This window comes from Notamacropus eugenii, chromosome X, assembly GCF_028372415.1.
Source record: "Notamacropus eugenii isolate mMacEug1 chromosome X, mMacEug1.pri_v2, whole genome shotgun sequence".
Lineage (NCBI taxonomy): Eukaryota > Metazoa > Chordata > Mammalia > Diprotodontia > Macropodidae > Notamacropus > Notamacropus eugenii.
In genome coordinates this window covers 75,013,086-75,038,206 of record NC_092879.1, presented here as the reverse complement: position 1 = coordinate 75,038,206, position 25,121 = coordinate 75,013,086, and the positions used below count along the sequence as shown (strand labels likewise).

General features: G+C 35.8%; 1 protein-coding gene across 13 annotated transcripts in view; it reads left to right on the top strand.

Annotated features, from left to right (window-relative positions):
- The window catches only part of ATRX (ATRX chromatin remodeler), a 203,040-nt gene that overhangs the window by 59,658 nt on the left and 118,261 nt on the right, over positions 1-25,121 (top strand). For 5 of the 13 annotated variants that reach the window (XR_011971248.1, XM_072626951.1, XM_072626947.1 and 2 more), the window contains 5 exons: positions 412-536; positions 3,209-3,322; positions 9,359-9,468; positions 21,197-21,264; positions 22,085-25,116. Coding sequence is in view for 12 of the 13 variants with exons in the window: in XM_072626951.1 (XP_072483052.1) it covers positions 412-536; positions 3,209-3,322; positions 9,359-9,468; positions 21,197-21,264; positions 22,085-25,116 (3,449 nt within the window). In the remaining variant the exon portion in view is untranslated. The remainder of the gene's footprint in view (positions 1-411; positions 537-3,208; positions 3,323-9,358; positions 9,469-21,196; positions 21,265-22,084; positions 25,117-25,121) is intronic. The other 8 variants (XM_072626959.1, XM_072626953.1, XM_072626955.1 and 5 more) reach the window with 5 other exon arrangements.

Genomic DNA, 25,121 nt, shown 5'->3' with positions numbered 1-25,121 from the left:
TTGATTTTAATATTCTCAGGACAGGTGAGTGATGGGAATCAAGCCCCAAGTTTTGTGAGTGTACCAACTCTAGGATTTCCATGAATGGTAAAATGTTTCCTTTGTCAAAGGAGAGATGGGTAACAAGGTTATCTAAGTACTACAAAACATACACAATGAAAATCAGTATCCAGATCAGGACTGAATCTTAACTGGCCCTTAGGATGTGTTTGACCACCAAAAGCTTCTCTTCAAGCCTATTTTAAAGTTTATTTTATTTTTAGTATTGGAGCCTATGTGGACTCCTCTGTCTTCTAAAGCCCAACGATATCTGTAGCTAAAACTATGTTTAGAGGTGTTCAAAATATTTTCACTTTTAACAGTCTGTTCTATTTTACTTGGCTTTATCAAATTTCCTTATTTTTCTTACAGGAAGCCTACAGTTGTAACAAAATATGTAGGATCAGATAGTGAACAAGGTTTTGATGAGACTATAAGTACCGATGTTCCCATTGACACCACAGAAACTGATATAGCTATGCAAAGCTTGCCTAAAGGTAACATATTATTTGTGTGTGTATAGATGTAAAATAATTTCTTTTCTTCAAAAAATATAATATCTTCAGTGTCTCCATAATCAAAATACATGAAATTGTTTCTATGAAATGACCTGTTAGAGCCATTTTACTACTAGATTGTATCATATTACCAGATGTAGCATTTTAATAATTGTGTTATAGTTCTTATTGTTCCAGATTTGTCCAGTGCTATTATGCTCAGATAGCTTTAAAGAACTTTATATTTACAATCATTTAATTCTCCGTGTACTTCCTAGCAGATTCAACTTTATTTTCTTGTTATAGTGCTCAACTCCCCTTATTATTTGCCTGGCTTTCCACCAAATGAACTTTATTTCTCTCTCCCTTCTTCCTTTAGTAAGGATTTATTGTTTGTAAATCTTGTTTGAGTACCAAAAGTATGTTACAAAGGTTACTATTATTTTACTGAAGATTTTGGTTTACTAAATATTTTACTAACAGTTTTAAAATTTGGTCAGCTCTTTGCTTTGGTATGGATATGAAGAGAATTAAATATATTTGAAATTACTTGTTTTTATCTTTGTTACTTAAAATCCAATGAATTTTTATTATTAGAAGATTATTGTTGCCTGTATTATCATCAGATTTATTATTTCTAAAAGTTTTTAGTGGTCAACGGTTTTTGAGAGTTAGATTTCAGATTATTATCTTTTAAAAACATTTTAGTTTCCAATTTGAACTGTTGTTCACAAATGAAATAAATATAATTATTAGAGCAGAACCAACTGAGTTGTTCTTGCCTTGTACATTGCTGATGTACATGAAATGATGAACATAATAAAAACTTGTGGAAGCTTTTCAGATATTTTGATTTCCCCCTTATGTTTGAGTGAATAAAAAGTAGAGAAACATAAGTGTATCAGTCAAGGACCATTGTTTGAATGATGAAAGAAAAACAGAGGAAAGGCTAAAATCTTGAGATGGATTTTAAAAAAAAACTAAAATTTTATTATTGTCCCATTGTTAAATATTTAATTCCGTTCTCTTCAGACATCCATACTCAAGTTCTTCTATAGCAGTTTTTCCCAACCCATTTCCTTCTGTTTACATACCTCCTAGATCTCTGAATTCTTTTTGATATGCTTTAAGTTGTAATACTTGTAAACATGTTGGTGAAGGGTGGGAGATTGCTCTTAGAGCTAGGTATTGGAAATGACCTTATTTGACTAGAAATATTAAGGAAGATGTCAAGGGACCAAGAATGGAATAGGGAAAAATAATGGCTGAGAGGATTTAAGGAGATAGAAGAATGGATTTTTCTAAATAGCTGAAGATAATTCTCTGTAATGGTTTTGATGAATTAAGTGTATGGGTAGTTGATTGAAGGGTGAGATTGGGTCCCCAGGGGAAATGGACCCCTGGAGATTATATTGTTGTTGAGCTATATTTTCTCTGTGGTTGCTTCTAGGAAGACCCTAGTGGGTCAGTTTATGATAAGAACTAGGAGTTTGGAAACTGCAGATTTTGAACACCATGATAGATGTGGCATTACTAATAAAATCAACTGCCACTGCTCCCTTCAACCTCAGATTCCTACTTTCCCCTATTTGAATGTGTTTCAATTCTAAAGCAAAACTTAGGAAAGGATTCTCTTAATCTTTGTTACTGATGCAGAGATATATTCATAGTTCCTCTAAAGTACAGGTGTGTTTTGAAGAAAGTAAAACTGACGTCCTGTAATTAAATGTCATTTTATGAAGTTTAACCCCTGCCAATATTCTTATTCCTAATGTGTTAATTGGGGGACATTTCAGTTTACTATATTCTTTATTTCCCTGGTAACTCTCAAACTCTTTAAAAAAAAAAAAAGCTAACTTCTATCATGTACTGCCAATTATTAGCTGTTTCCCTTGAAAAGCACAAGAAAATATCAAAAAGACAACAGTCCCTGCAAATTTCCTTTTTTATTAGACTTATGTGCTGTTCTAGGAGCCCCTGCTTCCTAAGGTGACCTTATATTGCAAAGGAGTCCCTTTCTAAAATTTTGTCAGGGACACAATTTAACCCTATAATGTTTACCTTTAGCTTACTTGGGCTTCAATCTCTTAAACCTTGCTCAGATTTCACCCCTCTGTTTATGGCACATTGAAACCTTTGAAGTATGTCAGAAACTTGGGCCACCCTTGTTGGGATATGCTGATTTACAGAACAGTGTAAGCATCTGATAGCAGTATACACTACTTCAGTGCCTGTGGAATATAAATCTTTTCTGAGTTGATCACCTATAAGTGCAAAAGAGGAATTTGGTTTCCAGGTTGGATCATTTATTTGGCCTCTTTAATATAACTCCTGTAAAGTCCATTTTTTGTGATTATTTTGTGTGATATGAACAGTAGAGTATTAAGGATTGGACTCAATTCACACGTTATTTTATGTTCAAGTCATAATTAATCATTTTATTCAGTCTTTGTGAACTGTATTCTAACAGGTAACCTGGTTGTTAACACTTGGCCCTTTTTCCATTGCCCTATTCCACTTGTTTCTAAGTTCCTCATAAAAGAGTGTTAAAAACTTGAAAGAACAAAGTTGTGTTAACGGCAATGTTAGCTTGATCTGAACTGAAGTCTTGCACTTCACGTGCACATTTAAGATGTGTAATGGTTTTCAATTTCTAAATGAAATCATTCTAGGTACAGTGGTTGTACAGCCAGAGCCAGTGCTGAATGAAGACAAAGATGATTTTAAAGGGCCTGAATTTAGAAGCAGAAGTAAAATGAAAACTGAAAATCTCAAAAAACGCGGAGGTAAATACAACTACAAAAAAAATAAAAACATAAGTTAAAATGGCTATTTATGACCACATCGGGAAATCTCTGTGCTTCCTTAAAAATACCTCCCATTTTCAGCTGTGTTTATTAAAAACATCGCTTGAGAATAATCTCTATTTCTCTCTGCACTTGGAAGCACAGAATAGAATGGTTCATCTTGTGTCAGAATTCCTTGCCTTTAATGGCTAATGGGTTACCTCTTGCCTTTTTGTATTACCTTCTTTCATCTTGGATTATTTTAACAGTGGTCAGCCCTGGGAAGGGGTTTCAGGCCTGTTGATAGTCTTCATGTTCCTTTAAATAAGGAGATACCTATATAAATATGTCTTTATACATATTGGTTCATGGGTTTACCATAAACCAGAATGGTTTTTAATGGTTCATAGGGAAGCCCCAAGTTTTATGTAGTTCTGGGGTCTTCATTCTGGGCTTTTTCCTCATGTCATCAATGAAGTATTCTGATTGAAGATATTTACCAGTGTTGCCTCAGTCCTGATAATAGAAGAACTAGGCAGACAGGGAAGGTTTCTCTATCTTAATAATTTCAGGAAATATCCTCTTAATAATTAAAGAGCAAGAATGAAATTATGAATTGCCTAGCAGGGGCTTCTCTTACCTAAAATGATAGCTCTCCTGTACCTACCTGCCTTGTACCATTAAAAAAAAAAAAAGACAGCTAATTAGAAAGCATTTACATTAGAAGATAGCCTTTTCCTTTACCTGTAGATTGACAGGTAGATGAGTATGTCCATGAAAATGTGCAACCAAACAATTCCCCAAACCCTAGCACCTCTCACCACTCTCTCACCAACTACTCAATCCATTCCATAACTGTGATTTAACCTTTAAAGAATAATAGCTTGGCAGAGGCTGGGTTCATTATGAAACTTATGACTGTGGAGTCTGAGTTGTGTAGGGTGTGGGGTATTTACATAACTTCATGAGGGGCGGGGGAAACCTCCTTTAGCAAGTGTCATCTCTAACCCCCCCATGAAGTTATACTGTCTCTAAGTTTTGACCATCTTAAAGACAATATTTAGCTTTATCAGATTTTTTCTTTAAGTATCACTTTACTATATAGTACATCTTATGTTATGTAGATATGAGTTATTGAAAGAAAATACTTTATTAGTGAAATCATATTTATTTGGATTTAAGCTATTGAAAGCACCTGCCTCAATGGGAAACTAGCAAAATGTATTTATCAAAAGGGTACAGTACTAGTTGTCTAAGTAATAGCTTCTGTTGAAGAATGGCAAGGAAACGGTTTTCATTGTTCATGTTCACAGAGGGCTGCTATACCCTTGTTCTAATTTTGATGGCATTTGTAGGGAATCCAACACAGGATGATATATTAGCCCCCATTTGGTGCCAGTGAAGGGGAAGTGCCAGTAGCAGCAACTGACCAGTCATAAACACAGTTCCCTAAAGTGTAAGAGAACTGGCAGGTTGCCAGCATGGACTAGGACTTGTAGGTCTCTGAGCACTCTTTTCCCAGAATACTAATGTAGTCTTTGCTTTTGGTTTCCCAACTCTGAGACTGAATAGTTGGCAAAGATGAGTAGAGAAGCAATAGTTGGAAGAGATCTGGGACAAACACTGCTAGAAAGAAGTTTTAAGTAGGGATTGTTACAGGCAGGGGGTAAAATAAAATGGTTGGTGATGATGGTGTCACTTTCTTATGCTCCTGGTGGTAGGCTCAAGCTATCCTTTCCAGCCCTATTTTTATTGATAGATTCATAGCTCTGCATAACCAATGCTGTATACATTTGTAGTTACTGTGGTGCTTAGACATCTCATGTTGGTTTTTAATGTTTTCAAACTCAAGAAAGGTAACAAAATTCACATGGAATTCAACTTGTGGCTTCTGCAAACACTTACTAATATTTACTTTAATGCTCAAGGATTTTTAAATTCATCTTCTTTCAGTGATGCAGGTCAGGGTCTCTGACTTGCTGTGGCCAAGAGATTCGTCATCTTATGGCCAACATGGTGATGAACCACTTGAACTTAGCTAGCCATGCTGGTCCCCAGAAAACATTTTGTTGTATGTTAAAATAGGTTTGGTTGTTGCCACAGAAACTATTAGGTGTATGAAAAAAGGTCTCCTTGCTTTTATGTATATCAGCAATAAGGCCTTGATTTTCCATGCCTTGTTTTACAGAGTAGAGAAGATTTTTCCAGGGGGTCACTGACAAGTTCGTTGCACATATCGTCGTTTGGTAGTATGCAAACAAAAATCGAATATTCGTTAGAAAAGTTTATAATAATATTTGACTTTTGAAAATAATTTAATTTGATTGCTATTTGGATCAGCATGTTAAGGATGGTTCAAACATTGTGTGGGTCAATGTGCTTTACTATATTTCATGGTCACAGGTTAAATTTAGCAAATGCATCCTTGTCTATAGACTGTGGTTGATTGTTGGGGTAGTGTTTTTAAACATCATTTTGAGAAATGATTATCTGTCTTCCTGGTTACTGGTTCCATGATCACTTCATTATTACGTTCACATAGCAGTCTGATCATTATGCCTATCCATGATTTGACTCATGATTTGAGGATTTGGTGTTTCTTTTTGGATATTGTTGCCCACTAGACTTGCTCATATTAATTTTAGTTACACAGAATACATTTTAGTCTTTTCTTAGTATCTCTTATATATCTGGTTTCTTCCTCAATAATCTAGTTTGTTTTACTTTTATTGAAAAATTAAAGGTCTTAAACTTAATACAGGTAGTATCTTATTTTAATGATAGTCATTATAATGCCTTTTTAAGCTATTTGACATTTTGCCGGCTAACACATGACTAATTCTGTTTTACTCATGTGGTCCCAGTGAATCTGTTATACACGAAATCCTCTATAGGAGATAACTCTTCATTAATTCCTATTTACTTATTGTAGATGGTACCTTTTGGGATCAGACCTATGTCTCTAATACCTATGTTTGAGTACTTGTTTAAATATTATTGATACAATTTAATTTGTTTATATAAATAAATATTATTGATACAATTTAATTTGTTTATATAAATAAGAATTTCTGATATTTGTATTATCAATCACAAAATGATAGACAAGACAGCCCAGATGTAGTTGAGTGTTGGCCTCAGAATTGGGAAGACTTGTGTTCAAGTCTTGCCCCTGACAAATATTGGCTTTGTGACTTGGGGCCAGTCATTTAACGTCTTGGTATCTCAGACAATTCTCTATGAAAATAAGTTGCAGAGAAGGTGTCCATGTACATTGGCAGATGAATGGAGCTTCCTATACCAGCAAAATCACAGGTCCTAATTAAAAAAAAATAAGATGGTACTCTCCTTGAGAGGGAAAGCAACTGTGGTGTAGAGTTGATTGCTTTATGGAACCCTATGAACTCATACGGTAGCAAAATGTGTGAAGGATGCTGAGTACTTTCCCATTTCCCTTCTCTGGTCTCACAAGTGACAAAGCAGTGAATATCATGCCACAGTTTGTGTTCACTGTGAGCTGTCTTTGATCTGAGCTTGAAGAATTAAGAAAGAAATATCTTTGCTGAAGAAAAAATCACAGTTATAGTATACTAAAATTAATAACATTAATATGAATTTTATTGAGAAAGTCTTATAGTGCATTGAGACCTGGTACAGCCATACAAATAGTTCATTTCTTATGGATCACTACTTCCTTTTGCCATCCTTCCACTTATCTTATTGTTGCTTTTACTCAATGTCCACCTGACATTCAATTTCCAGAAATAATTTTTAAAGCTTTCAAAAAACATACAGTCTCCTGTATCTTGTATAAATTGTGATGTTTCCATTTTTATGGGACTGATATTCAGTATGCCCTTCAGGGTCATTAAAACATCTGGACAAATGGTCTTCTTCACATGAAATTCTTGAATGATAACATCTGATGGGCAGGCAATTAAAAACTAAATTTTGTAGGGAACTTTTGAATTGAATCACCTTACTTTTCATTAAACTTTCTTAACATTGAAACTATATTTTTTGTTTCTAATTTGTTTGGAAACTCTTTTACTGAGACAAGTTAACTAGTTTTTGTATGTCAAGTGAAACTCGTACTTTTTTAAAGCAATGATTGTTACATGAATGGTAGCAATCTTTTTTTTTTTTTTCTGAAAAAGAATCTACTATTTAACTTGAGTTAACCTAATAAATACAGGGAAATAGTTTGCAAACTGGATCTTGAAGCTTTCGTGAAAGTTGATAATCACAAAAGACAATTAAATTGGGTGATATTTTGACCATAACATTAAGTAAATATACTGGGTATACCAAAGCGCCACTAATTATTCCTAGAATAGTTTATGCTCCTCCTCAGAGCTTGCAAGTCCAAACAGTTTGCTCTGATTGATCATGACTGTGCATTAAACAGAGGATCTTGCATTTTTATGGACAAAGATGTAGTGATAGGTGATTCCTTTTATTTATATTTGTTGCTGCTTTGAGCCAGTTCCCTTGAGGTATTCCTGAATATAGTTTATTTCCTGTTTTCCTGGCCTTTATGAAATAGTAGTACTAGTACACATTAAGCAGCTCCTTCTTTGGAATAGAGTAATAGTCAGCAATGTTGACAAAATTGTTTGACTCAAGGAAACCATTGATTTCAGTTAAAGATACAATTTATTAGGTAATTTTGGGGGCTCCATGTGGTTTTGTAGCAAGAGAATATTTGTAGCAAAATCTAAAGGAGCATAAAAGTACGATGATCAGGAACCCCTCGAGTTTTCTTAAAATCATTTGAAACAATTTTTGAATTCGTTTTTATAATTACTGTTAACATTAGAAAGTAAACATAGAAAAAACAGAATCTTACTGAAAATCTTTGACAGATATAACTGAACAGATACCTAAAAGGCAAAGAAAATGCTTTTATTTTGTGACCTTTACTTGCCAAAGCTCTGTCAGCTTTGGCCTTTTCTTTGCTCCCTTCCCCATTTCCCTACTTTTCTCTTTCTCCCTTACTTTGTTTTTTCTACACCAATTGATGTAGTGGATAGAGAGCTGGCTTTGAAGCCTGGAAGACCTGTCCTCAGGTTCCATGTCTTTCTAGATGTATATCCCTGGACAAGTCACTTCACTTCTCAGTGCTCTAGGTAACTAAGACTATAACAGGTGAGAAAAGTGCAGTCCTACATTGGCGCAAGGAGTTTTTCTCACCTCGGGAGTTTCGAATACCAATGAAACCCCTATCTTTTCCTCTTAATTTAAAAAAATAAATTTCCGTCTCTATACATTTAGATATGTATACATTTCTGTTTTTGCCTGGTTCATTCTGAATCATCTCATTGAATCTTCCTGTGTTTCCTTGTGTGCTTCATTGTCACTGTTTAATTGCCATGCAATATTTTGCCATGTTAATAATGCTGTTCAGTCATTCTTCTGTTGTTGGGCAGATGTCATCCCCAGTTTGTTACTAGGAAGACAGAAGTCCTTTATTATGATGATTTTGAGATAGCACCTCATTGAAGGAATTGCTAGCTAAAATGGGATGAGCAGACTTTTATTTGTTCTACAAAACCATTTCACTGTTCAGGAGTCCTATCAGCAACAGAGTTTAGCCTCTGCTCATTTGTTTCTAGCCTTGCCAACCCTGAATCCATAGCATTATAAGACTAACATTGAGAAACTTGAATAAATACTTGTATGTTTGGGGGAGGAGGGAATATAACTTGATATCTCCAGTATTTCTGTAGGAACACAAAGATAACTAATACATAAATTTCAATTTTAATAGGGCTGGGGAGGGAGGAAAAAAAGTATTTGTTGCTATCTTGTTAACTTATGAATAGGTTTGGCATAGGTTTTATCCCAGGTTTCAGCAATTTTAGAGTATTATAAAAAGTGAAAGCGTATATTTGTTTTGTTGTTGCCACCCTACTTCTAAGAAAATATGTTTTATAACATGGCACTAAAATTTCAAAGTTTAGAATGGTCATAAAACAGTGAATTCTATGTATTCAAACATCTTATTTGTGAGTGATGGGAATGTTTTTGTTCTAGAAGAAGGGCTGCATGGAATTGTGAGCTGCACAGCTTGTGGACAGCAAGTGAACCATTTCCAAAAAGATTCAATTTATAGACACCCTACACTGAAAGTCCTGATTTGTAAGGTATGTATCTGTGATTAGTGGAGAGTGATTTTTTAGAACAAATGTTTAAAGAGTTCTATGTTTATCATAAAAGTTACTAAGGATAAATCAGTGAATTGCCCTCTCTGATATTTTAAAAAGAGGCAATTACACTTATTTTATCTACATCATAGGGAATTTAGGTAGAAAGGATTTTGTAAATCTTTTAATTATTTCTTTGGATTTGTGATCTTCAATATGAGTATTTCCTTTTGGTGATAATCTCATCCATCAACCTTTTCAAAGGAATTTGGATTAATAGAAGTGACTTTTAAATTATTAATATTCAGTCAAGTAGTCTGGAACATATTTTGTTGCATGTTTTATAAACCTTTCTGCTTTAAAATAGAAGGCTTTACCATATATGTTATATGAATAGTATTACTTTGGGAGAAGTGAGCCTGATTTTACTTATCTCTGAATCCCTTATACTTCCTCTTCTCAATTATCTGCAATACACATGTCATTTTATATAAGATATGGTAGAATTTCAGAATTTTGGAACAAGTTTGGTATAGCTAGACTGGAAAAACTGTACTATTGTTTTATATTTTGAGTATGTTGGTGGCTATCCATAGCCACCATGTATATTAGGTACATTAGTTTTTCTTGTAGTCTGTTGGGGCAGCTAGGTGCTGAAGTGGGTAGAGCACTGGTCCAGGAATTCCAATCTGGCCTCAGACACTTAACAGTTGTGTTAACCTGGGCAAGTCACTTAATCCCAATTGGTTCTCTACCCCCCCCTCCCCCAAACAAAACAAAAAACCACCAAGACTCTTAAGGCATTTTTACTGGACATAGCAAAATCTTTTAATTTCTGTTAGATTGGATTTTATTACTGATCTAAATTTTGAAGGGAAACTGATGATTTTGAAATAAATGAAAACTTCACTAAGGGAAATCAGCTATGGAGTGTGGATATAGAACCTCAGGTTCCCTTGGTCAAGTAGGAAAGGATGATTTTTTAGGGTAAAGACAGATCAAATTATGCTGTTTTCTAAACTTGTTTTTTATCTTAATATAAAGGGTAGTGGTGTTTTTCCTTCTGTGGTACTCATACCAAAAAAAAAAGCACCTCCTTTGCATCTTCAATAGCATGATAGAGTTTTCCAGATGAGAATTAGAATCATTGAACTTCATCCGAATGAGACCTCAGAGGTCTTGTGTTTCAACCTCATCATTTTTCACATGAGTACACTGAGGCCTAACAATGATAAGTAAATTAAGAAGACCCAGACAGAGCGAACCTATAACTACAGCTAGTTTTTTAACATTCCGAACTTCATCTCAGGAATCTTACATTTGGGAACAAAAAAGGTCCCCAATAGGAGTGTAAAAGGACTTTTTCCCTTGATTTGGGCATTGTGAAGTTTCTTCTGTAGTGTTAGATGTGTTTACTCCAGGATGATATTGTTTGCACAAATCTATGTGTACATTTTAATTACAGCTGCTGGTTACAGCTGTCAGATGAATGGATGGTTCTTAAAACTTAGTGTTTCTGACCTATTGTTTTGTTTGTTTTCTAACACTTGATTCTGTTGTGTTGAGGAGACCCTTAGTTTCTTGAAGGCTTTGAGTATTGAACTCAGGATCTGACTAATTCTACTGTGCTCTGAGTTTGGGCCAAGTGACAGATTGTGTGTCTGTAGTAACTTAGCTATGTTTGTTGCGACTCTTCAACCAAGTTGTCTACAAGATGACTAATATTTTGGCCAAAGTAACTTGCTAACACAATTTGTTGTGTTACTGAGGGATGCAGTGCATAGCAGTGGAGGGAATACCTACAGTGAGGAAATTACAAGATACATGAAATACTGGATTATGAGAAATTTGCCAACAAGTAGAATCCTGAGATTTTAGAGTGTGTGTAGATGAGGAAAGTGAAACCTAGAGTGATTTGTGCAACTTCAGAACTTGTAAATGGCAGTGCTTACAACTCCATCCCTCATCTTCAGATTCCTCTTCCAGTATTTTTCACCCTATTATGTCACCATCTCACCTAATACTTGTTTCAACATTCCACTTGTTTTGATTATGCTTTAGTTGTACCAGTTATTTATTAATTTGAATCATTACCCAGTGAATAGTTTGGTCTTCAGAAGTCAGTCAACAAATATGCTAGAACATAACCTGGCAACTAGATGGTGTAGTAGATAGAGTGCTGGACCTGGATTTAGGAAAACCTCAGTTCTAATTTGGCCTGAGACACATGGCTTTGTGACTTTGGGCAAATCACTTAACCTCTGTCTGCCTCAGTTTCTTCAGCTGTAAAATGAGAGTGATAACAGGACCTACCTCAGAGGGTTGTTGTGAGCATTCAGTGGGATAACATTTGTATAGTCCCTAGCATAGTGCCTAGCACATAGTCAGCACTGTATAAATGTTTATTCCCTTCCCCAGAAGGCTTTGAACTCCACTTTGTTTTCTTCAGGGTTTTTTGCTCCGCATGTGTGCAGAAAGCTCTTCCCTAAAGCTCTTCTTTACCTTGTTAGATCAGTGATTGTTCACAATTAACCTGTCCTACATGTTGCTCCTCCTTATCTGAGAGTGTGGCACTAGCTGCTATTGTTGCTGTATTCTGTGTGTATTGGATTGTCTTTTTTTTCCATTCTCTTTTTTTCATAGTTGATGCCATTTTCTTTTTTCTTTTCTCTTTTTTGTCACTTTCAATTTTATTGATGTATTTTATTTTTATATTATATACATTTAGAGATTACTCAACTTGGTGAGAGATCTCTTGTAACTAAAGAAAACAGTTATGTAAAACTAATAATACAATGAGTAACATCACCTGAAAATGGGAGCAACATTTCACATTTGTAGCACCCTTCCTATTTAAAGAAAAAGATTAATTAAAAAAAGTTCTCTCCCACTCCCTTCATTGAAGGAAAACAAACAGAAAATTTCTCATAACAAATATGCATAGTTAAGAAAACAGATTCCCTCAACAACTGTATATGTATCTCATTCTGCACCATGGATCAATACTTTCTTTGTAGTGAATAGCATGTTTCATTTTAAGTCCTCTGGAGTCCTCAAGGCTTATTGTACTGATCATAGTTCTCACAAGCTTTCAGAGTTGCTAGTTTTTCCAGTGTGGTTATCATTGTATAAATTGTTGTCCTGATTCTTCTCATTTCGTTGTTTATTAGTTTAAAAAAATTCCTCAGAGTTGTTCATTTTAAAGACATTAATATTATAGTATAGTTTTTCTGGTTCTGTTTCTTAATCAGGTTATATAAATCTTTTCCATGTCTTTCTGAAATCATCTATTTCCTTATTTCTTATTACACAATAGTACTCCAGCACATTCATATCCTACAACTTATTCTGCCATTCGCCCTTGTTGGTCATCTTAATTTCCAGTTTTTTTGGTTGCTATAAATAATTTTGTATGTATTGGACTTTTACTCTCAGATTTCATTTGGGTGTTGACTTATATCTGGGAAACATGAATTCTGTTCTGTACATGTTGAGTTTGAGATGCTTAAAGATATCTACTTAGACCTGTCTAAAATGCAGTTGGTGGTATGGGACTGAGACTCATGAGGGAAACTATAGCTGGATATATGGATTTGGGAATCATTTGCATAGAAGTGATGTTTAAATACATGAGAGTTGATGAGATCATCAAGTGAGATAATATAGTACGATGTGAAGCGGGCCCAGGATAAAGCATTGGGGGAAACCCTGGTCAGTGGGTTTGGTATGGATGAAGAACCAGAGAGAAGTGAGAATCAACAGCATCACAAAAATTTAGAGAGGAGAGAGCAAGTTGATGCCATTTTCAAAGACCTACTGCATGAGTTGCTCTTTCCTGTCCCCAGTTTTTATCCTTGGGCAGGGAGCTACTCCCAAATTTTCTTTGAGTGTTGGACAATAAGATAAGGGATTAAAAGGGGGCATGGAGTGGTTATGGTTGGTAAGATGGATCTTAACATCCTAATTTCTTTCCACAAGACAGCTACATTTTATGCCAATTCCAATATCTACACTAAACAAGAGAAAGTGACTATTTGCACACCAGTTTAAATGATTCTCAGTGGAACCCTCCATTTTGTCATTCAGTCAGTAAACATTTAAGTGCCTATTGGTTGGTTGGTTTTTGTCCTTTTTTTCGACGGGGACCAAAATGTGCTAAACCTTGTCTGAGTGAGAAAATATTTGCTAATCTTCACCCCATTTTAGTTCACTGGTCAGCAACTTGTGGTCCTTTAAGTACATATGTATTCTCTATATTAAAATAAATGGCAAATTATTTACTCGTAATTTTAAAGCATTTTACGTTGGCAGATATGAACTGAGTAGAGCTCAGGCCTAGCGATGTCATTCTCTCTATGCCATTGCTCCCAAAATATAAGTAGCAGTGATACCTTACCCATCTCACTTCTTAGGGCTTTTATTTTAGTCATCGTCCCCGTTTTGTAACTCCTCACATCCCTAACTAGTGCTTAGTTAGCACAGCACCCAGAACATAATAGCTGTTTAATAAATGCTAATGGACTGACTAGCTTTGGAGTTTCTATGCTTCCTTTCTTTTGCTTTGGCGTAGGTAGGTTCAAAGGTCAGATTTTTTTTCAGCTCTCTAAGGTATTTCAGTCTGATAAACTCAGTAACAGCACCAATGTCTGACATTTGTCTTGCCCCTTTAAAGGGCTTTTGTGTACCCATGTGTTCTACTAGCTTTACTCCCTTTGCCAGTTTTTAGGTCCTATGTGCATGTAAAACAGCGCTTTTTGATAAAATTATTTGGCCTTTATTAATTTGTGTTAGATAATCTTCTGAAATTTGAGGAAGGCAACCTGGGAGTCCTCATGGCTATTTGGGAACTAATGGCAACCTTGAAATCCAAACCTGAGTCAGGAAAAGTTATCCATTCCACCACAGCATATGTAATAGGGTAAACTGGGGAAAATAGTCACTTTCTGTAGTTTGTGGAAAGAAATTAGGATGTTAGGATGCATCTTACCAACCATAACCACTCTATGCCCCCTTTTAATCCCTTATCTTCATCACCCAGAGCCATATTTCTGAACATTACACTTTAGAAAGTGAAATCTTTTCTAGTTGACAGCAGGTTTTTTTAATGCACAGACAATTTTCATTCATCTTTGCATTCCCAGTACATGAAACAGTCACTTGAACGTAGTTGGGCCGTAATAAATTCTTGTTGAATTGAATTACAAACAATAAAAAACCAAAATGGAGTAAACCAGTATAGATGAGGTTAGTACAAGTTCCCTCCTGAATCAGTTGAAAAATAAATACTATAATGTCATTTTTTTAAAAAAAGCACATTCTAAGAATTTCACAAAAATGTTTCCTTTTCTTTAAAAGATTATTTATTGACTTCTGTTAAATGTCAGACAAGGAGCTAGCTAGGTGGTGCAATAGATAAGAGGACTAGCCCTGGAGTCGAGAGAGACTGAGTTCAAATCTAGCCTCATACACTTACCAGCTTTGTGACCCTGGGCAAGTTATTTAACCCCAATTGTTTCTCTCCAAAAAGTATAATTGTTTTCCATACACTTTCATTTTCTTAAATAACTTTTAGCTTTTTAGACAATATGATAATAAGCGTATAAAGAAAACTATAATTTATGATTTTGCTAGCAGTTCTCTTTTTGTCTTGTGTTCTTGATGTTAAACTTTTGACATATACAAAATATGTTGAATCGATATGTAAAATTAAATTCCAATTTTGGTTTTAGTAAGTTCAGAGTCAGATAAGGAAAGATAGGAGAATGAAATGAAGGAGTAAACAAGCAAGGCATTTTGAGGGGCGTACATATCCTTGGTACTAGAAATTTCCAGTTCCTGGTGTCTGTCTTATCTGTGTTTCTCTTGTCTGACTTTCTGTCTTGACTGGAGTCAGGAAGAGAGTGAGAGGCATTCTTTCTTTTAAAAAAAAATAAGTTTTTTCATTCTTTCTCCATGGTCTGATAAGGCCCCCGGACAAGGCTAGTTTGACTTTACAACAAGGTAGACACAAAAGCACTTGGTAACAAAAAACCAGTACACAACAATGAACGTCTCCTTTTCAGGTAAAATTCTGGGAGTTACATATCTTTTAGACTAATAATGTTGGTTTCCCCTTTTCCTTTTCCAGCTGAGAAGTTTCCTCTGCCAGTTTGTCAGTCATTTGCTAGCTTTGTTTGTTTGTGACTGTCAACTGTGCCACTCACTGATAATGGTTACTTGTGACATTTACTTCCTCAATCCCTTCTTCAAATAGGAAGTATCCCTGTTTCTTTATTACCCCTTCAACTTCCTGGAAGTGGGCAACTCTCTAATAGGTCTCCCCATGTTACAGTACTTCCCTGAAGGGATATTGGCCTCCCACCGGTGAACTAGAAACCCTTTAAGAGAAAAAAAATTTTTTTTCAAGCATCTTAATCCCTAATTCAGGTTGCTGGGTTTACTATTACCACTTATTAACAGTTAGTCACACTTAAACACAGACAGGAAGACAAGCACAGCTGCAACTTCCCCAATAGTATGGGGGCTTACCTGGCTCAGAAAGTCTGGGATTGGGTTGAGTGGGCAGGGGGCGAGATGTCAGGTATCTGGTGCAGCCCTCTCTGGAGAAATCCTCTTGGTGACAATGTTACCTGAGTACTTTGAGAGGACCCTCTAAAAGGTTACTCTAGGGACTCGCCTACCATCCCCCTAATCCCTTCATGTTTGTCATTCTGTAGCAGGTAAAAATAAGGTAGACTGAGGCACAAAGTTCTGAGCACAATCAACTTATTAGTAAAATGTGAATTTACCAATAAACAGGATCTTGGCTTCCCCAGCATAACTAAGACTCAGAATGAATATTTTATAGTTTCAGGGAGTACAGAAAATGGGAAGAGTAACATCATAGATGGGAGAAAATATGATTGGATGGAACTTGGAAATGAGGGGTAGGAACAACCTCCTCCTTCCTTTATGTTCGTCAGAAATGTTCATTGTTCAAGTCCAGTTGTATCTTCAAACCAGACTTTTATGGATAACAAACCAGACATCCTAGAAGGATACCTTGGTGGTATGAAAATACTAAACCAGACTCCTTGGTATTCACCTGCCTCCTTTAAAGGTTATTTCCTTGATACATGAATAGAAAAGTGATTAACAAGAGAACTGAATTTCTAAACGTAACTCATTACAGGCCAGCTGCATTCTGGACTAAGTTCAGAGACAAAGAACCATGACTTAGACAGTTACAGGAGAAAATAAGTTAACTGTAAATAGGATCAATTAAAAAAAAAAAACCACAGAATCAGTCTGATGAATTTCACTTCCTTTTCACCCATAACATGTACTACCAAATCTTGTCTTCCATTTATTTCCTTCCATTTCTATCATTGTTTCTTTGCTCTTGCTAGAAGTTACAGGTGAGTTGTTCCTTAACCTTAGCTCAGTTTTGCCAAGTCTTTACCTTCCTAGTGAGATTTCCATGTGGAGTGGGGAGGACTTGAGTCAGCTGAGTTCACCTGTAACTTAGGATAGGAAGGTCAGGATCAGAGGAGCTCCAAGTTGGGAATATCATCTGTGCTTCACTACACTGTAGTTAGTTACAACCCCTGAGTTGAGAAGTATCAAACTAATTTTCTCCCTGTGGCCTTCTACTTGGAACCAAGGAACTTTCATCTGGACACTAGGAAAGCAGAGGATATATAACTCAGTGGGATTGGTGTGTATGTTTACCAGCAAGACTTTGAACACACACTGCCAACAGAAGTAGCTTAGAGGCTCATCTACTTCAGAAGACGTGCAAAACTTCTTTCTACCATTACAAGGTTTACTATTGGACAGATCTGATCACATTTTGTATCCTAACAATTACTGGAATATACTTTTCATGTATTCCAAATTAATACCCAACTCATAACAGGAATAAGGAACAGATAGGAAATAGAATACCCAGATGATTCTCAAATCCTTATTCGCAACAATTAATTACAGTTCTTTCTTTTGAAAAGCCTTTACAAAAGGCTTATGAAGTATCTTACTTGTGAAAAGACTCATTCTCTGTTCTCTTGTAGAAGTGCTAATAACTAACAAAGTTGCTAAAAATGAATAAGGGAAAACATAACAGCAAAGCTTGTATTTAAATGACTTTCATTAAAGGCATTTCAGCACTTGCTTACTTATTTGATATTTAATTTACAGTAATTTGATATTTAATAGTTTTAGTAAACTTGCTAATAGAGCAGTATGGCATAGAGGCCAAATGACTGAGGAATGTTTGGGTCTTTTAGGAGTTAACTTCCTGTGTAAAGTGCTTGGCCAACCTTAAAGTCCTGTATAAATTCTTGTTATTTTTATAATACCATTCCTACTGCTATAATAGATGAGTGACTATGGGCAAGTCACTTAAGTTTTCATCTATACATTAGAGGTATATATTGCTCATTACTTATTAATAAATAAATTTGAATGAAATCATTCATTTGGAACCCAAACTATCTCTCATACAAAAACCTTCCATATTGTTAGCCTACAAAAATTTGTTGCTTCCCAATTTTTTTCTCTTTTTTAAAATTCTTAGTTTTCAGCATTCATTACCACAAAGATTTTGAGTTCCAAATTTTCTCCCCTCTCCCCACCCCGAGACACTGTGCATTCTGATTACCTTCCCCCAATCTGCCCTCCCTTCTATCACACCCCGCCCTTCCCTTATCCCTATCTCCTCTATTTTCTTGTAGGGCAAGATAGATTTCTGTACCCCATTACCTGTTTTTCTTATTTCTCAGTTGCATGTAAAAACAATTTTTAATATTTGTTTGTAAAGCTTTGAGTTCCAACTTCTCTCCCTTCCTCCCTCCCCACCCATCTCCACTGAGATGGTAAGCCATTCAATATTGGTTATACATGTGTAATTATGCAAAAGACTTCCATAAAAGTCATGAAGTCATGAAGACTAACTATATTTCCCTCCATCCTATCCTGCCCCCTATTTATTCTATTCTCTCTTTTGACCTTGTCCCTCCCCCAAAGTATTTACTTCTAATCACCCCCTCCTCCCATCTGCCCTTCTTTCAGTCATCCCACTCCACACCCCACTTATCCCCTTGTCTCCTATAGTGTAAAATAGATATTCATACCAAACTGAGTATGCATGTTATTCCCTCCTTAAGCCAAATGTGATGAGAGTAAGCTTTACTTTTTCCCTCTCACCTCCCCATTTTCCCCTCCATTAAAAAAGCTTTTTCATGCCTCTTTTATGAGAGATAATTTGCCCCATTCCATTTTTCCCTTCCTCCTCCTAATATATTTCTCTCTCATCCCTTAATTTTATTTTTTTTAGATATCATCCCTTCCTATTAGACTCACCCCATATATCTATCTATCTATCTATCTATCTATCTATCTATCTATCTATCTATCTATCTATCTATCTATCTATCTATCTATAGATATATTCCCTCCAATTACCCAAATACTGAGAAAGGTCTCAAGAGTTACAAATATTATCTTTCCATGTAGGAATGTAAACAGTTAAACTTTTGTAAATCTCTTATGATTTCAGTCTTTGCTATTTACCTTTTCATGCTTCTCTTGATTCTTGTGTTTGAAAGTCAGATTTTCTGTTCAGCTCTGGTCTTTTCATCAAGAATTCTTCAAAGTCCTCTATTTCATTGAATGACCATTTTTTTCCCCTGAAATATTATACTCAATTTTGCTGGGTAGGTGATTCTTGGTTTTAATCCTAATTCTTTTGACTTCTGGAATATCATATTCCAAGCTCTGAGATCCCTTAGAAGCTGCTAGATCTTGTGTTATCCTAATTGTATTTCCACAATACTCATACTGTTTCTTTCTGGCTGCTTGCAGTATTTTCTCCTTGACCTGGGAACTCAGGAATTTAGCTCCAACATTCCTGTGAGTTTTTCTTTTTGGATCTCTTTCAGGAGGAGATCAGTGGATTCTTTCAATATTTATTTTACCCTCTGATTCTAGAATATCAGGGCAGTTTTCCTTGATAATTTCATGACAGATGCTATCTAGGCTCTTTTTTTTGATCATGGTTTTCAGGTAGTCCCATAATTTTTAAATTGTCTCTCCTGGATATATTTTCCAGGTCAGTTGTTTTTCTAATGAGGTATTTCACATTGTCTGCTATTTTTTCATTCCTTTGGTTTTGTTTTATAATTTCTTGATTTTTCATAAAGTCATTAGTTTCCATCTGCTCCATTCTAATCTTTAAGAAATTATTTTCTTCAGTGAGCTTTTAGATCTCCTTTTCCATTTGTCTAATTCTGCTTTTTAGGGCATTCTTCTCCTCATTTGCTTTTTGGATCTCTTTTGCCATTTGGGTTAGTCTCTTTTTTAAAGTGTTATTTTCTTCAGCATGTTTTTGGGTCTCCTTTAGCAAGCAGTTGACTTGTTTTTCATGATTTCCTTGCATCACTCTCCTTTCTCTTCCCAGTTTTTGCTCTACTTCTCTTACTTGATTTTTCAAAATCCTTTTCGAGCTCTTCCACAGCCCGCGACCAAGTCATATTTTTCTTGGAACCTTTGGATGGAGGAGCGTTGACTATGTTTTCTTCTGTTTGCATGCTTTTGGTCTTCCTTGTCACCAAAGTAAGATTCTATTGTCTGATTCTTTGTCTGGATTTTGTTCATTTCCCCAGCCATTCACTTGACTTTTGAGCTCTTTGTCAAAGTAGTTCTCTGCTTCTAGTGGGGGTGGGGGATGTATGGTGAGTTGCTGGATCTCCTCACAATTTGTGGGCCTAGAGCTCCAGAAACAGTGGTTGCAGCTGCCCCTGCTGCTGTAGCTGCTGAGTGTTCCTCTGTCCCTTCCTCCCTCTGTCACCCTGGGGCTGGACCACTCCACTCTCCTGCACTGGTCCAACAGGCTTTTCCCACTGACCTTCCAAATTATGCTCAGTGTTTTGGGGTCATGAAGTCTGGAAACCACCACAGGTGTGAGAGATTCAGTCTCCCCAAGGCCTGCTCAGGTTCCCTCTTTGTACTTGCGGCCCACACTGTACTGCACTTTGCTTCCAGTGTGGTGCACACTTTTTGGCAACCTTTCATTCTGTCTTGGGTTGGAGATTTGCTTCACTCCATCATTCTGTGGGTTCTGTAGCTCCAGAATTAGTTTAGAGCCATTTTTTACAAGTATTTGACTGGGCTTGGCGGGAGTGCTCTAGAAAGTCCATGTTGTTACTCCTCCTTCTTGGCTCCATCCTTTCTATTTATTTAAACAATTGCTGACATATTTTTAGTGAACGTCAAGATAGCATGTTGTAATGGTTAGAAAATTGATACCTAGGCCAGAAACACCTATGCCCACTTGAAACTAGTTTTACGACCTTCAGCAAGTTAGTAATTCACTTAGTGCCTTCTGCAACTTTCTTAAGACTATTTTGCAGAGAAGGTGCTGATCTACATTCATAGGAGGAATTTCTTCACTTGGGACCTCCCCCAACAGAATAGAATCATGGATTTATCCCTTTCCCCTTGTTTTGGAAGCATTGACACTTTGCAGTGATCAAAACTTGTTCCAAGATGCTGCTGAATTAGAATATTATTAGCACTAGTGAATATATTGTATAGCATAGGAGGGATAAATCCATTATTTAGTGTCCTTTCAAAATGTCTTTTCTTTTACTAACATTGTTTTATACAAAGCAGATCCAAAGTATTTTGCAAATTGAATGCAATTGTTAAGATTTATTCAAGTTGGAATAAAGTGATTTTTTTTTTTTTTAAGAATTGCTACAAATATTATATGAGTGATGATATTAGCCGCGATGCAGATGGAATGGATGAACAGTGCAGGTAGGTACATGCAGACAACTGAAAGCATTGTTTTGCTTTTTGGACTCATAAGGGAAAGTATTATTCTTCAGGTACATATTTATGTATGTATCTTTTTAAGTGAATTTTGGATTTTTGATGGTAGCTATAATCTTTATTGAATTTATAATTTACATTTTAAAATACAGGTCATTAAAATAACTTATTCAAATGTGATAATGTACATAAAGTACTTTGCAAACTCTGAAATGTCAAGATAGTTCTCTGCTTTTTTAAGTCATCATCATAGTTATAACGATTGTGTTCATGGTTACAAGCCAGATCGGTGAATGGTATCAGTTAGTACGTAGACAAGAGAGTTCTAATTGGATAAATTGTCTTCTGAAAGGAACTCATTTCTCACTGGTAAAATTAAAATCAAAATACAGAAAATACACTATTATTCTGGTTTTACAACTAGTTAGCCACCAATCTTTAGGGCAGTTTGTTGGGTTCCAGTTAAGCTATTAAGTCTGTTATTTGTGTTGGGAGTCTAAGACAGAGTAAACCTTGTTGGGGTAATGAAAGGCATAAATAGTATAGGGGTTAACATGGGACTGCTTTTTATCCCTGAAATGGAGTGTTATTCTAAAAGAACTTCACACATTTCAAGAATGCCACCTAACTCCTTGCCCCCTCCCCAATAGTGAATTTCATGTACTAACTTGCTAAGTGTAAATTCACTCTAGTAGATAAGCTAAGTTGCTTTAGTCTTCACACTAAATTACTGTTTTATAAATTTTAAATTGTTTTTATAGTAGTGTAATTAGGAGTAACATTTTATTCTTTTTAAAAATTTCAGATGGTGTGCAGAAGGTGGAAACTTGATTTGCTGCGACTTCTGCCATAATGCTTTCTGCAAAAAGTGCATTTTGCGCAACTTAGGTCGAAAAGAATTGTCTGCAATAATGGATGAAAACAGCCAATGGTATTGCTACATTTGCCGCCCAGAGCCTTTGTTGGACTTGGTCACTGCATGTGACAGTGTATTTGAGAATTTAGAACAGTTGTTGCAACAAAACAAAAAGAAGATAAAAGTTGAAAGTGAAAAGAGTAATAAACTGTTTGAACACACACACAGATTTTCTCCAAAGAAAAATGTTTCAAGTTGTAATGGAGAAGAAAAGAAATCAGATGATGCTTATTCTGGATCTGTAACTTACTCTTTTACAGCACTGATGGTGCCAAAAGACATCGTTAAAAAGACAAAAAAGCTGGTTGAGACCACTGCAAGCATGAATACTAGTTTTGTAAGATTTTTGAAGCAGGCATCTGAAAATCCAGAAGTAAGCCCAGTGACAAAGTTACGTCAACTTAAAGCCTTTAAATCTGTGCTGAATGATGTTAAAAAGGTTCATCTTGCATTGGAAGGTAGTCTGAATGTGGAGATTCGTACTTTGGAAGCTTTAAACAAAGAGACTGTTACCAAAGAGCATAAAGCTGAGGGTGTTAAACCAGATACTGAAGTTACAAAAGTAGAAGTATACTGTGAGCCTAAAAAGAAGGACTTTTCAAAATGTGATACTAAATTATCAGTAAAACAAGTTGACAGTGAAATTGTTGGTCAAAGTCTTCCAGTGGTGGGGCAACCAGTACATAAAACTACTAGTGCTGAAGATAAGAAATCTAGTAGAAAAGACCCCCACTTTGAGCCTGCCAACACTTCTGAAGCCTTAGACATGGATATTGTATCTGTACCTTCTTCAGTCCCTGAAGATATTTTTGAGAATCTTGAAGCTGCTATGGAAGTTCAGTCTTCATCTGACCACCAGCGGGATGGCAGTAGTGCAGCAGATCGAGATGTAGAGAATTCTGTAAAATCAAATGTGACTTCAAAAGACCACAAAGGAGGTACCAAATTCAAAATAACAGCTAAGGTAACAAAAGAATTGTATGTTAAACTCACTCCTGTTTCCCTTTCTGATTCTCCAGTAAAAGCTGCTGATTGTCAGGAGGCAACACAAGAAAAGGAAGAAAGCAAAAGTTCTGGTCTAACTCCTAAGACAGAGAGCCATAGCTCTCGAAAGGAAAGAAGTGATGATGATCTTGTTGATAATGACATTCCATTAGTTTCAGAAGAAGCTGATCTTCGAAGATCTCCACGTGTGAAGACTACCCCTCTAAGGCGACCGACTGAAGCCAACCCCATAACATCCAATTCAGAAGAAGAAAGTAATGATGGATATAATGAGAAACGTAAAAGAAAGTCATTAGTGCAGTCAGTAAAAAAGGATAAACGGACTTCTTCTGATAGTGCTATTGACAGTCCTAAACCTAATAAGGTGCCTAAATGTAAGCCATTGGAGACTGTGGCTGCAAGTTCAGACTCTGATGAAATGCCTGCAGTTCTCAAAGAAGTAGCTATGTTGAGTCACAGTTCTTCAGATACTGAACATAATGAAACAAATGAAAATGTTCCAAAGAAGTCTCTATATGATATAAAGGCTCAAACATCCAAAGGTGAAAAAGGAAAGAGAAAAAGAAAAAACTCCACTTCAGGTTCTGATTTTGATACAAAGAAAGGCAAAGAAGTTAAAAGCTTCACAAGTTCCAAAAAGAAACGCCAAAACCATTCAGATTCTTCCAATTATGATTCTGAATTAGAAAGAGAGATAAAAACTATGAGTAAAATTGTAGCCAAAAAACCTCATACAAGACATTCAAAGAAAGAGGATTATGATTCTTCTGAAGATGAAAAGCAAATAAAAAAGGGAATGGGCAAGCAAAAGAAAAAAGATCCTAAGTTTGTAGTACATGAATCATCTGATGATGATGAAGACAAACAAAAGAGTTCTTGTTTTTCAGAAGATACTGTTGATAAAGAAAAGATGAACATGGAAGTAGGAGATCAGATATCTAAGAAAGACGCATCCACTTCGGCTGATGCTAACAAATTTTCCGTGAAAGAAGAACCTTGCCCTTCTCCTGAAGCTAGTAAGGAGACAGAAGGTAGTGAAAAAAGTAGCCGTCTGAAAAAGAAACCTTTTAAGAAGGCACAGGAGAGTTCATTTGATGATGTTGCTGAGAAGTCCTCACAAAGAGAGGAAAGTAGTGATTCTTCTGAAGATGATAAGAAACAGACAAAAAGAACTGAAACAAAAGAAAAGAAAACTACATACCTGAAGGAGATTCCCCAGGAGGAGAAGGATGAAACATCATCAGATGGTACTGAAAAATTACTTGAGAAAGGAGACAATTCGCATTTGTCTGAAGATCTTGATCCTAATAAGCAAGGTTCAACTGAAATGGAAAAGAAAAGTAAAAAATTAAGAGAGAAAAGTTCTAAAAAGAAAGAAGAATTATCTGATGATACTGAAAAGTTACCAGGGAAAGAAGAAAGTGTTGATTTTTCTGAAGGTAAAAAAGGAGTGTCTAGTAAGGAAAGGAAAAAGGAACACTTAGGGGAGAAAAGTTCAAAAACTGCTCAAGATGGTTCATCTTCTGACATTGAGAAGTGTCTCACAAAAGAAGAGTGCTATGATTCTTCTGATGAGAAGAGAAGGAAAAGAATAGAGTCTCGGGAAAGGAGAAATCTTAGTACAAAAAGAAGTGTAATAAAACAAAGTGGTTCATCATCTTCTGATGCTGAGGAGATGTATTCTGAGGACGGTAAACGAAAGAAGAAATTATCCCTGACCAAGAGTAAGAAAAAAGAAAATATAAAAGACAAAAAGAAAAAATCCCCCAGAAGAAGTGCTAAAAAGCCACAAGAAATTGTGAGTTCTTCTTCTGATGAAGTGGGAGATGATGACCATAATTCCACAGGCGAGGGAAGTGGTGATGAGCAGAAAATTAAGCCAGTGACAGAAAATCCTGCAATTTACCACTCTTCAGGTGCG